Here is a 14,577-nt window from a genome sequence, read left to right on the forward strand (position 1 = left end):
AAAATGTCTTCAAAATCAAGGAAAACTATAACAGGGCATAAAACTACTGAGTTCAAGATCAGCTCTCTGGCTGGGACTGAGGAACAAAAAGTTTAATTAACAATGAAATGGGAGATGAAAGGTAACAATTTTCACAAGGTGAGAAACCTGAGTAATTACAAGCACAAAAATATTGCAGAGAATAACAACATAGAAAAATAATTTAAAATCATAAACTAAGGGCCAGAAAATACCTAGTGTTTTTTAATAAGACTTTTTAACAGTGATTTATTCTTTTATGAGAACTATTAGTAGATATAGGTATAGTAGCCAGGAAAGCTAGTAGGAATGGCAGATAGATTTGTTGCTGACATAAGGACAGGAAGGGAAGGGCAATATCATTGAATTAAGATGGTTCGTAGAATTTCTGCTTCTTAGAAGGTACAAATGAATTTCTCTTTAAAATAAGACGTAGAACTCCCTTCATTAGTCCAAGTAAGATGGATGGGATAAGCTCAGGGTGTTCATGCAGCCTCCTTATTACAATGGAAGCAATTTTCCCTACACATGTTAGGTTGTGATAGAAAAATTATCAGGAAATGTTACGTATAATGCATTAGGTATAGCATACATACAGAGACAGTTCAACCAAAGCTTTACCTACTCTTTTCAGAAATATGGATTACTTGGCCAACATTTGGGTTAACTCAGTAACATTTTAATGAATTATAGTAGAAGGGAGATTAGATCAACAGAATAATATATGTATTGTTGAAAGAAATAAACTGGAAATATCTGAATTGTGGATGTCCACAGTATTACATTAAGGAGATATTATTCTCTGATGTACTTCATTTCATGCAAAAGCAGACATAAAAAGTGAAATGCCTAATGCTATAGAAATATTTATGTCACTTTGCTGATTATTTAGGCAGCTTAGGAAAATCTTTCAGGTGATAGGCAGGGTGAATTCTTGACCACTTGCCTCTTGCTGTTTTATTATTGCTGTAAAGACTTTTTTAAAATTTTATTTATTTATTTCATAGTTCTAGGAAGCACACAATTTTAGAGAGGAGTAAAAAGAACAGGGAGTGGCAACATACCAACATACCTCATACCAGCACACAAGTACACAAAAGCTTTGTCATCTTATTTGTGCTCATTGCAGCTTTAAAGATATAAAACTCAAAGGTCAGAAGCTGAAAAACTGGTTTGTGAATGGGGTTTAAAGCCATCAGTTTTAGGGTGTGGGGAAATTATGTGTGTTGTTCCAGGGAAATCTATGAAAAGGACTTATCTCTAAGGAGAAACAATAGCTACAGTTTTTACTGGAATTAGGCATTCTATTTTTTCTTTGTCCTTTCTAAAAGCAATACTTCCTTGATGCTCCAAGGTTAATTTCTGAAGCCCTTTTTTTAAACAGATTTTTCCCAGGACTTTTTCACCTCTTTTATTGGTCTCCTGTCAATAGCTTTCCCATGACACTTACTCTTTATTCTAGATGCTAGTGATTTTTTTTATTTGGTCTATAGCATCTTACAGCTAGAAATTTGAACTGAGGCAAAATACTTTTCAGCCAATGTCTGAAACAAGGCTAAGTGAAAATTATCATAATGTACAAAATTTATAATACCAAGCAGAAATAATAAATAGATGATGAAAAAAGTTATTCGAATTGGATCTTTCCATTGTCAGATTTCTGGGCCCTTCAGTACCAGTTTCTCTTTTAGACACACACAGTCATAATTTTACAGACGGAAACAGCCTTTTGACAGTGCCTAATATTTTACACACTTTTAATTTTGATTTATACACTTACTTATGTTATGCTGAACAACCTAAATACCTCAACTAATGATTATGGGACTGCTATGATATCTCTGCTGTTTGCAAACATTGGTTCATAAATAGTTCATGGTAAGGAGACAAACATCTATGACACTGTTCTGATGAGCAAAACAGTAGAGAGCTTATGGCAAAGAATCCCATTAGAATCCTGTTACCAGCAGAGGTCAATTCTGTAATGTTCCTTTGCAATTGTATAAGGAGGTGGAAATGACCGTAACTGTGACAGAGATATTTAGCTTCTATATTCTGCATATTTCATCACTTTGCAGATCCCAGAAGGTCCATAGACAGAGTTGAGAAACGAAGGATTTCCCGTATTTCTGAGAAACAGAAGTAAAAACTGCATCTGTCACATCTTAAGTAACAGCTTTCCAGATATTTCCAGACCTCATATCATTAGTTACTTTCATGCCACCTGAACCATTAAAAATAGAGAGAAATAACACTATACTTTCTAACACAACCAACTGTAATAACTTTCAGTTGTTTTTCATCTCTGTTAATTTCTGAAAGTCTTAATTATGTTATGTTACTACAAAAATTGTTAACCTTTCTGAGACACATTGTCAAATATATCTATATGTATTCAATACGTTCACAAATAAATGTTTTAAACTAATGCTGTATTCATTTGATTTTTAAAAAAACTATGTGGATACCAGCAATACAGAAGATTCTGTTTACAACTTGAATTTTCCTAATATGACATAAAAAATACAGTCAAATATGTTTGACAAATAAAAACCATTTTACAATACCAAGCCTGATATCACGTCGGTAATGTCATGATTTACACTAGAGTTTTATACAGTATTATATTTGACATATTAAACATTTTAGAGCAGTTCCCCTCATTGTCTTTTTTATTTCCTCTTGAAACACATTAAATAATCTGGAAACATGTATGTATTTCTCTAAAAATTACATCCCCACATAAATTTTAGTTTAAGTATCCTAGAAGATCAAAGATATGTGTGGTAACAGTTGTAGCTTATACAAAATAACCTAATGTATTAAAATACCCTTTAAATTGTGTATGACTATCATGTAAAATACAAGAGTCCTTACATGTTAGACTCATGAGGAATCTCATCTTCAACGCAAATAAACTACCAATTCTTTAAACCAGTTCCACTTAGATATGAGAGTTTTAACTAGTCTTTTGAATTACAGGGTAATATAATGAGTACCTGTTCAAGAATATTCCTAAAATAAATATTTTATTATTATCTGCGGTACTGGTTTTGAAGCTTGACCTCTCCTGTTTGTACAAGCGATGTGCACAGTGTTGCACTGCTTTCTTTTTGTAATTTTCTCTGAAAACATATTTAAGGGCTGAATTAAAATTGGCTTATTGTCATATGATTTTATTGAAACATCCTTTATAAAAGCTTGATAAATTCTAAATATACGAGAAGACAGACGTGCAGAAAATATGAATGAAAAAATATTTTGGTGTCCTTTTAAGCAGATTTTTCTGTTTCTGAATAAACATTTTAGTTGGAAGCAGGCTTTCATTGATTCTACTGCAAAATTGCTAGAAATGCTAAAAATTCCTTAGAAAAAGTTACTGCATTAGTCCTCAAGTTTTCATCACAGATCAAAATATCTAAGAAGTTTTCTGCAATTTTTAATTATATATGTCATTATGAAAAAAATTATTACTTCTTTAATAAAAAGGTACTGAGATAATTTGTCAGTAAGCATAGGAAAACATAGTTAATTGAATACTTAGATTGCTCATTTCATAATGTAGTAGATAGACAGAAAAATTTTGTGATGAAAATGTGTGGGTTTTTTCTCCATTTGCAGGAAAAATAGATGAAGTAGAATGCCTGCTATATGTTTGCTTATTTTATGTCTTTTCAAGGTATTGATATATTGCTAGGGTCTAGAAAAAGATGTGGTACTGCATTCAAAAATGTGTTTAAATAATGCTTTTTATATTCACTTCTGTACTATTTACTTCAAAAAGACCATAAAACATCCATAACCAGAGAATGGCAGGCAAAAGCAGAATGAGCAATGCCTCCATTTTCCATTTTATATATTCTAATCTGACAACTTTGGTATTTTTTTTTAACATGCTCGCTTAAATACTTTATAACATCAGAAAAAGTAAGATGTTATTTTGCATAAAAATTCTTAATTTTTTTTTGGTTTTGCTCTGTTATCTTCACAACTCTTCTGCAATAGCAGTATAAAGCTAAAATATATCTATATATCTGTGAGTTATTTATAATGTTACATTGGATTACCTTCAGTGTGTCCTTTTCAGTGAAGTTCCATTTTCCCTGCCCATTGACAGCTTTCCACTCAGTAATCAAATTTAGTTTTAGGAATTTCAAACATTACAAATAAACAAGAAATTACAGAAGAGGAAGTTGACTACAAATAGTCCTGTGAGTCCTAGTGTCTTACATTCACCATGCCCTCCAATTTTTTAATTAAACCAGAGTTAGAGAAACGTGTTGTCGTCTTATCTGCTCTAACTCAGAGGCACTGAATGGCATGTATCAAACACCTCCTGAATATTTTGTGTGTTAGTGACTTCTGCCTGCTCACACAACCCAGTACTTAACTTGCTCTGTGGTATTCTAGCTTACTGTTCTTCTACCTTTCTTTTTTCCTTAATCAAACTACAGGCAGGGATAGATGAAGGTTCAGCAGCATTAAGATGCAGATTACACATGCTACAGATAAGAAAAGTATTTGGATGGTTTGCTCTGGTTCAGGCCCATTTGCACATAATAAACTAAGGCATTCAGGATAAAAATTTGCTTGTGCTGAGGGAGATACTTCAAAACAGTACACTGAGACAGTTTTTCTTACTATTTTGACAATTCTTTTACAGTGTTTTGAGGGGATTGCTGGGGTTTTTTTTGTGGTTTGTTTTGTCCTTTTTTGTTTTGATTTGGTTTTGGTTTAGTTAGGGTTTTTTTTTTTTTTTTTGGTGACACATACAAATAGGAAATAAATGAGGGTATCTTTAATGCTCAAGAAATTTCTGAAAAAATAATAACATCATAACAGTGTGACTGTAATTGAAAAGCTAGTTTGAAAAATGTTCCAGGGCTTTATTTCACCATCACTTGAAAACAAATATATTGAATTTTTGCAAAATTCAACTAAGTAGCCATAGTTTCTCCACTATATGTATAGAATTTTAACACAAGTATGCATTTAGCTGAACACCTATTTATGCAAATGTTAGAGGACGTAGTATGCTAAGAGCAGAAATAGGGTTCATGTATCACTTAAGACACTTAAGTGTCTTACTTCATTTTAGTACATATTGTGGAACATTTACACGGGCAAATGTATTATGCAAGTGATATACTGTGCAGTTAAGATCATGGTCACATTTTTTCTTCATTTAAATATTAAAACCAGTTGGGGCTTTTTTTTTTTCTCAGCTACTGACTTCTTTGAATAAATGTCGCTGTCTAACTTCCACTACTCTCTCTAATATGTTAATTACTGAATTAGGTTTTAGTTTCTGATTTTGTCCCACACTCTCCAAGAAAGTTTTTTTAGTCCTTTAAAATGGATTACATTTCCCCAGTATATTTATCCAGATGCTCTATCAAAATCTGTTCTCTGTGGTGTATTAAAGTATGTTGAGACTTCATATCCTGTTTGGAAATTTACTTGCTGAAGCTAAGGAACAAAAGTAGTTGGTGAAAGTTTTTTCCGGGTTATTTCTACTTGTAGTCTTGATGTTAGGGTCAGTGAGCAGTAAGGGCTGATTCCTTCAGAAGAAAAGGTCAGACTGACAGTATATGAATGAGGCAGGCACGGCAGCTTCAGTGGCTGAGTCCAGGAACAGCAGAGGTTGCTTTTCTGATAGCCCAGGCTACAGGGAATGGGGCAGGTCCAAGGTCAAGCCAGGGAGCCTGTCTGTAGGCCACATTCAGCCTACTACACAGCTAGGCATTGGCCATGGCTGCAACACAACTCAGGAAGGCACCAAGGGCAACAATCCAAGGCAAATACTCCAAGGAGGTAGCCATTGCTGATGCTTCTCACAGGCTTTTTTTAAACAGCTTTGAGTGCAGCTGAGGTTTCCCAGGCTGGCCACTTTCATTGTCAGAGTCAGTCCTGGGTTCAGGTAGCCAAACCTCCATTATAATCTGTGACCCTTTTATTCACATCAAGCAGTGGAGTTCATTCATTCACAATGAAATCTGTGTTTCAGGATTTGAGGGTACTTACTGTGAAGTTAACAGTGATGAGTGCATCTCCCATCCATGCCAGAATGGAGGTCTCTGTGTGGATGGGATCAACCACTACAGGTCAGAAAAATGACTTGACTGACAAATATGATACATGGATTTTTATCATCTAGCTTTTCCTTTGGTACTTTGCTTGTCTAATGTTTGCTGATCTTCAGTGAAGTGGCTGGGGTGGGGGGGTGGTGTTACGTGTTTGACAGTTACATTATAGTCTAAATCTTCTTGTGTGCAAAAAGTAATACATATACACCATAAGTATGACCCCAATAATTTATTGTCAGGCTAATAAAACTTATAAGGATCTAATTTTAAAAAAGCAGAGTTGTTGTTATCCCAGTTACAAGAGTAGAGACAATTTCAGTTAAAATTAATAGGAAAACTTAATGAAAAATGTGGTTATAGCTGTTATGTAAGAATTCTTGCAATTATGTCTTTTTGATTATGATTGCCCTCACAATGTCTGTGCACATCCAGTGATCAGTGATTTTGCTCCTCCTCAAGAACTGGCAGTCTGACTGCAAGTCACTGGCCTCTGGAAGTCTTTGTCAGAACTATGATGTTCACAATGGGTTTTTCCTCATCTTCAGTCTCAGGCCTTCTTGGAACCTCTCACTTGCAAGCACCCCCAAGTCCTTCTCAGCAGGCCTGCACTCAATCTGTTCATCCCCCAGCCTGTGTTGATACCAGTGTTGCTTTCACCCAGGTGCAGCACCTCACACTTGGTCTCATTAAATCTCAGTAATTCCCAAGGGCCCACTTCTCAAACTTGTCCAGGTCCCTTTGGATGCCATCTCATCGTTAAGGGGTGGGACATAAAAGGCTATTATTTGTAACACCATGGTCATCTCAGTGTCTCGCACCCTCACCATAGATGCTGTTCCAGAGTTATAGCTATAACATGAGAGGCATCAGACAGCTGGCTGCAGGGCAGGTGTCAAAACAAGTGAAAAGCAGCTCAGACCAAGGCAAGTTCTAAGTAAGCCCTTGTACAGCCTGTGACCTTCAGCTACTGACAACAAAAGTCTTATTTACTGGGCTTCAGACACTGTAATTTTTGGTGCTTGTTGAAGTACTGCCCTTTGCAATCACCAGTGGCAAGCAAACATGATTTTGGTACCATTTAATTAATACCTCTCAACATCTGCCATATTTTTCCAGAATCTTTATAATGACCTAAAAACGTAACGTTCTGATATCCTTTTTGCTAGGTGCTCCTGCCAACATGGCTTTACTGGGACTCTATGTGAAGTGGAGATTAATGAATGTTTATCAAGGCCATGTAAGAACAATGGAACTTGCCTGGATCTCATAAACAGGTTAGTTATTAAAAAATTAAAAGCTTCCCTGATTTCCTTATGTTAATTCATTGTTTGGATGGGACCTTCACCCTACGACAAGTTAAAATGGAGAAAGCAAATGCTACTGACTCAGTTTTTTATTTCTTATATGACCTTAAAGAAAGATAGAAGGGAAAATGTCCTCTGCACAATTTGTTCTATTCAGAGACTTGTGCCAGAAGATCATTAGCCTTTAAGTAATTTCTTATACCTTCAGTTAAAATTACTCTGCCAAATTTTTCCATTAATTTAACCCTCTTTGCTTCAGAAACATGGAAACGAGAAAACTCAGTTCATTATTTAAATGTGGATGAGGATTAGGGACACCATCCTGGCATCAGGAGATACATATGGCTGTTAAATATTTCAGTAGATCCCATTGTTACTCCCATTGACACACCTGATTTTCCCTGTTCTTAAGATTCACTTGTAACTGTGCACCTGGATACTATGGGTCTCTGTGTGAGATGGACGTAAATGAGTGTGAAACTTTGCCTTGTTTACATGGAGGAAGCTGCATCAACAGGCTTGGAGGCTATCGGTGTCTCTGTCTACCTGGATTCAGAGGTATGATCTACTGTTTCCACAGTCAAGAAGCTTATCTCACAGGTTTCACATGGTTTTAATATTATAGTAAGAACAAAAAATAATCTCCTTACTGGAGGATGGATCAATACTAACTTCAATAGAATTTTATCTAATTCTTTTGAAGTAGCTCAATATTATTTATATTAAAACTTGAATTATAATTTCTTTAATCACCCATACATTCAGTTTAAATGAGTTATTGTACGGTACAAAGAAAATTAATGTGTATTCTTCTTGATTCATCCAGGAAAAAACTATTAGCATAAATACAGAATAAATTCTGTGAACAATAAAATGCTACTTTACCATTTGAATTCGCACAGAACCATAGAAACACCTTGACTTTTTGACCCGTTGGATCGACACCATTGCTTTAAGTACTAACCTTTACATTTTTACAGTCATGACAAAATATTACCTGGGTAGAGATGCAGTAAAATTTCCCTAAAATGACATTGACTTTAATTTAAATGCTTGGTGTACTGCTGAGCTAGTTCATACACGTTTTGATAGATCCATCTTAAGCAATGTGAAAACACATGGGATCATGCCACTGCAGAAATATTTACAGTTGTTTCCTCAAGTTGAATCATTTCTGCAGTTTTTTCTGCATAAAATGTTTTTTCTGATCTGTTCCAGTCTGTGATGAATGCCACATAATGTACAAGATAAAAAAGGATGCAATTTGCATCCACTGAACTGAGAGGAATTTAATTCTCCACAGAACAAAGAACAAGTACAGTTTTGGGAATTTCTATAGAGGTGTATATCCTTCTTCCATTCACCACAAATCATAGTCCACATATCACTTGTGCACTGTTCTTCAAAATTATCCTTGACATTTCAGCACAAAAATGAAAAAAAATTAAAAAATTCAATTTTCCTCCCTAAATCTTTCAAAGCCTCCCCCTGCAGTATTTTCTTCAGCTGGCCTGTGTTCTAAGTAGTACTTCTTGGGTGTCAGAAATTTCTGCTTATTAGGCAGTGGTGCTGCAGATGTAATTTCTAACAAATAAATGTTAAAATAATTGTATTAACCTTTATGTACATGTTTCTGTAAGAATTCCCTGTTATATTTATAAAAGACAAGGCACATGAGCACTTAGGAGATTCTAACTTGAAAAGGAACAAACAATCTGCAGGTGTGCTTTTGTCTTGATTCTTCAATACTGACAAAGCAGTTTGACTTTTGTGCTTTCCCCTAACATATTTAACCAACAAGGATAAGATGTTGGGTTTTGTTGTGGGTTTTTTTGTGATTCTTTTTCCAATTAGCTGCAATTTAGGAACAACTTTTCTTTCAGAGACCAGGCCCCTTTAAAGACAGATGACAGCATGAATTGTTCCCAATGACCTGTTGAATTTAAAAAAAATGTTTTAATATACTGAGAACTTTAATCATCAACTATTAAAGTATTATACACTTATAAATGAATGGAAAGTGGAAACAAATTAAAATACATTGAATTGCTTAGGCCAAATTATGTAAATGTATTTAAATTTATTTATAAAATCCTATTTTAAAATTACTAACTTTTATTAGATATTCTGAAATTTTTTCTGGTCATCATGTAATTTACTGTCTTAGAGAAGGCAATCTTTAGACACTGATCTCTGCTCTGCTGCCTCTAAAATTTTGACATATAATGTATCTCTTAAAATTTTAAGTTCCCCATGAATATATGCTATTTTGGATTTATTTTACATTGTTCATAATTTTATTTCATTTAAAATAGATTTTTAACAAAAAATATATTAGAAATAATTTGTTAACTATTAAAATATAGCTTTTTATCCACACTGCTGATATAAAATCTAATGCTTTGCACATTACAAAGACTCTTTAAAAAGATGATCAGTATTCAGAGTAAAAACGCACAAGTGTATTCTGTCTTGATTTCACTGGCAGCACCAATGGTTTTCCTAAGCTCTAAATATCACTAATGCACTCTGGTTAAAATCCTTACAACAGATACTTTGGAGAATAGAACTTTGGTGATCTGGGCATGTTTTTTCCTAGAAAACCAGAAACTGTTTCTTTCCTAGAGCAAAGTAAGAAGTAAAGTGATTTCATAAAGCAGTTATGAAAGTCCTAAGTAGAACAGCTCTTTACTCAAGATCACAGCTGTTACTGCATATTGCTTGTACATTGGTGGTACCAAAGTGTTAGAAAGAAAAACATAAAATGGAAGATGCTTTGTGAGTCGCTGAATTTAAAACCTGTTTTGTCTAAACAGCCATTTGTTGGCTGGAGTAATGCATGTTAATGCTTATAACAGTAACTGTTGAATTTTTACTTCAAATCTGAAGAAACAAACAACTAAACATTTTGCTTTGTAATGTACCACCTATGAGACTTAATGTGCATAGAGGATAGATATTTTGAGTAAGAAAACACCACACTTCCATAGCCTTCTTTACACTAAGACAGCCTTTGAAATACGTCATACTCAGGGACTGCTTTCTCTACATGTTTCTAGAATCCTTTGATTTTGTAAATGTTTCTATAATTACACAACTTTTTTTTTCATAATCTAAGGACATCAAAGGGTATGTAAGAATTATTTTGGTTTGATAGGTTACTAAGGTTCTTTGTGAGAGAATCTGAAGATGCACTCTGAACAAGTGGAACTTTCATGACTGTTTGTGGAATTATAAATCAAATGGAATTTGATCAGCAAATTAAAACTAGAAGAAAAATATAATCTAGAAGTACAGATAAATCTTCATTGATATAAAGTGGTCTGACAGTGCATTCTGAATGTGTACTCCTACACAATTATGTAAAGAATAAAATTAGAAAAAAAAATATATAAATATTTTACTGAGTTTGATATTTAAAAAATGAAATACTGATATTAATTTCACTTCAGATACTCACTATGAAATTTTAAAAGGAATAAGTAATTAAACACAATGTGTTATAAGTAATTAAACATGATTTCTTGCCCTGAAGGTCACTTTCATGACTGAGGTCTTAATCACTTCTTCTAAATCTTGCCATCTGAATAATCTTATGTCAAAATATAACTTTTGATTCAGACATGCTTCAAGTAAAATAATTTTCATGTTCATGAAAAATTTATTTTATATTCAAGTATAAACCCTAATTGTCTGGGTCACCAACTCTGCTGTAAAATGGATTAAATAAAAATATAAGTTTTTTAACTCTAGAACTTTGTTAATTGTAAATTGCCTTATTTGAAAGGTTTCTAGGATCACCAAATTGTGACTCTCTTCATCAAAAAGACTTGATTATTCTTAAGACTTTACTTTCTGGTTTTCTTTATTTGAGGTTAAGAAAACAATTTTAAGATCTCTTTGAGAGACTGAAGTGTTTGGGTTTTTTTAAATGTGATGGGTTGACCTTGTCCTGCTGCCAGCTGATCATCCAGCTGCTCTTTCAGTCCTTCTCATCAACAGAATGAGAAAAAACGGTAAAGATGAAAAAGCTTATGGGTCAGCAACATAGAAAGTAACATTGAGTGCACCCTCAGTAAATTTGCCAATGACACCAAGCTGTGAGGTGCAGCTGATTTTCTGGAGGGAAGGTAACGTGGGCGTTCAGAGCTGCAATGGCTAGCTCTGTCCCGAACACGCATTAATTGGTACAACTCCGGTACCTTCCTGCTGTGTGAGTCCTAACCCCCAGGTAGAAATGTGGCTTCAGCGTGGAAGAAAGGCAGACTCTCATGTGGGTGACAAGATAGGTTAATTGCTGCCAGCTGGCCACGTGAAAAGTGACTTCTCTGGGCTCTCCTTCACCTTAAGTACCGGGGGTGTGAAAAGGGGCAGGGATTAGCCCAGGACCAGTACCAGGTGGGGTGGGAGTTACCAAGACAAAAAGACAATACACAGGGCATCTGATACATAATACAGGGTGGAAAAGTCATAGGCTCTGCCAATCACCCCAGCCCCCCACCAGAGTCTGGGCAGGGTTGCAGGGAGAAGGACAGGACCCACAACTAGGGAAAAACCAAAGGGGTTAGAACATGGGGTAGTCTGGAACAAACCATTCTACATAAAATTCCAAAGTAATAATTTTCACACTGCAACAGGAAGGGATGCCATTCAGAGGGATCTTGCCACACTGAAGAGGTGGACCTGTGGGAGCTTCATGAAGAAGCTCAACAAGGCCAAGTGCAAGGTCTTGCATGTGGGTGTGGACAATCCCAAACCGGGACTGTTGGTTGACAAGGAGGTCAGGTCAATGTGACATGGCAGTGGATGCTTGCGGCCCAGAAACCCACCCATGCTGTGGACTGCGGCAACAGCAATGTGGCCAGCAGATTGAGGGAGGTGATTTTCCCTCTCTGCTCTGCTCCTATGAGCTCCCACCTTGAATACTGTGTCCAGCTCAGGTGTCTCAGCACAAGAACAACACAGGCCCTCTGGAATAAGTCCAGAGGAGGGTCACAAAAAATGATGAGAAAGTTGGAACACCCCTCCTGTGAAGACAGGCCAGAAAGGTTGGGGCTGTTGATGTCTTCAGAGGCTGACCTAGAACAGAGACTAGACAGACTTAAAGAATAAAGTAGGTATTTATTAAAAGGCCTTAATGGATATACCTTGGGCCGTACAAGAGCCTGGCCAGGCCTACACTCAAGATGGACCCAAAATACTCATGGGCTAAATGGACAACCAGTCACAAGGCTTCACATTTTTGTAAGTTTTGGTCCATTTGCATATTGGGGTTAATTGTCTGATTACAGTTTCAGGTTAGGAAGTTCCATCCTCCTTGTTTGCTCTCTTCAGTTCTCTATTGTTTATGTTTTTTGGGCCTGAAGCTTGTAATGGTTGTCCTTATCTCAGGCTGGAAAACTATTTGTTTTGTCTACTAACCCTGTGAAGAGAGCTTACTGACACTTAATATGAAGCTCAGAGCTACACACTTAGGCAGCACAGAATCTGAAAAATATGAAAGCTAAAACTTAAGGCATCACTGTTAAGCCTGGAGATAAGAAGGCTCCAGGGAGACCTTATAGCAGCCTTCAAGTATTTATAGGGGGGGCTTGTGAGAAAGCTGCAGAGGGACTTTTTAAATGTCACAAAATGATAGGACAAGGCAGAATGGCTTCAAACTAATAGAGTTTAAACTATGTCTGTCATGAGGCAATCCCTGGTTTCTTCTCACAGAAGGTTCCTTGCAGTTCCTCCATCAAAACTTTCTAACTTCCAGTCAATATTAAAAATATGATTTCAGTGGCTAAAATACAATGTGTGTTAAAATGAGCTACAAAAATTCAAAATTCTTGTTTAAACTGACAATTACTGGCCATCATCCAAAAGATACCAAAAAATTATTAAGTACCATGAACTTACTGATTTCAGTCATTTCTGCAGAGCACTAATTATTCCTTAGCTCTAAATAGTTATTCTGTTAAGCACAGATCTTCCCTTACTGTCTTATCTTCTCTATGAGATGCATACAAACTGACATTTGGAAGTGACTAAGCGTGTACTTCAGTTATATGTTAAATGAAGTCAAAATCTTGGCTTAAATAACTCAGCTTGTATTTTATCTTTTACATCATTTTTGAGGCGCAGCCTTGCTTATCATCAGCCTAAGAACCTGCTGTTCATCTTGTCTATGTGACAATGAAAACTCCGCTCCACTTTTCATACAATAGGTTGACCAAAAAAAAAAAAAAGTCCCACAAAATCTAATCAGTTAAAATGGAGAGAAATTTACTTTATCTTTTTGACTTTCCCAGCTGCTTTTACAGCTTTCTACTGCCAGTCAGCCATGGCAGTGATTGCATCTGCACTCCCCAGGCCTCTGCTTGCATTTCTTGCTATTGATATCCAGTGGAAGAAGAGTAATTGCACTACTAACTAAAGTGACAACTTATTTAGTCAGAGGGGAGGAATCTAATGGCATTCTCCTTGAGATATTAAAGCAAGAGGCAGCTTATATATAAAGAGGTCAAAAATGATTGGCACACTGAGAACAAATTCAAAATGCAAAACATCTGCATTTCTGTACTAAATGTAGAGTTTGTGGCGTCTGTCTTTTAGTTTAAATATTAGAGCATTTACGTAAATTTGGGGAACTTTAGTAACCTTATGTTTGGTGAACACTCAATAAGAAGGACACAAATTTGCTTTATGCATTTTCCTGAGAGTTGCTATAATGTCTTGTCTGATTTGTGAGTAAAGGATGGGGTGCTTTTGCTGGATTTGTTGAGCTTGAACACTATTCAGCAAAGATGTCCTAGGCCAGAAAGAACCTAGAACAGTAAGGTTATTGTATTATAATACTCATTGAGTATTTGGTTTGAAGTGACAAGTCTGGACTGCTAGCTGTCTGTCCTGGGAGCCAAGGTCAGGACACAAACATTCTTTTTTCCTCTCAAAGTGACTTATGGCCTACTAAGTAGAGCCTTAAGATATACTTTAAACTGTTAAAAAAAGTCTTAGTCTGGTGGCAGCTTTGCTCCCTTGCTGCTCCTCCTTGTTCATGGAAGAGAGTATTCAAGAAGGTCTGGCCAACAGCATAAATAGGAAACACCTGACTGATCTCAGATGCAGAAAGGAAACACACATTCAGTGAAAGGAGCAGTGAAAGGAAAGGGCTATTTAGGAGGAAT

At 35.7% G+C, this 14,577-nt stretch overlaps 1 protein-coding gene across 1 annotated transcript in view; it reads left to right on the forward strand.

Moving 5' to 3' along the window:
- The window catches only part of EYS (eyes shut homolog), a 742,046-nt gene that overhangs the window by 304,089 nt on the left and 423,380 nt on the right, over window positions 1–14,577 (forward strand). The window contains exons 23-25 of the mRNA XM_066180316.1: window positions 6,026–6,122; window positions 7,271–7,378; window positions 7,821–7,966. Of these exons, the coding sequence (XP_066036413.1) occupies window positions 6,026–6,122; window positions 7,271–7,378; window positions 7,821–7,966 (351 nt within the window). The remainder of the gene's footprint in view (window positions 1–6,025; window positions 6,123–7,270; window positions 7,379–7,820; window positions 7,967–14,577) is intronic.

This window comes from Chamaea fasciata, unplaced genomic scaffold (assembly GCF_029207755.1).
Source record: "Chamaea fasciata isolate MVZ Bird 193981 ecotype frontalis unplaced genomic scaffold, bChaFas1.0.hap1 SCAF_3, whole genome shotgun sequence".
NCBI classification, from domain to species: Eukaryota; Metazoa; Chordata; class Aves; order Passeriformes; family Sylviidae; genus Chamaea; species Chamaea fasciata.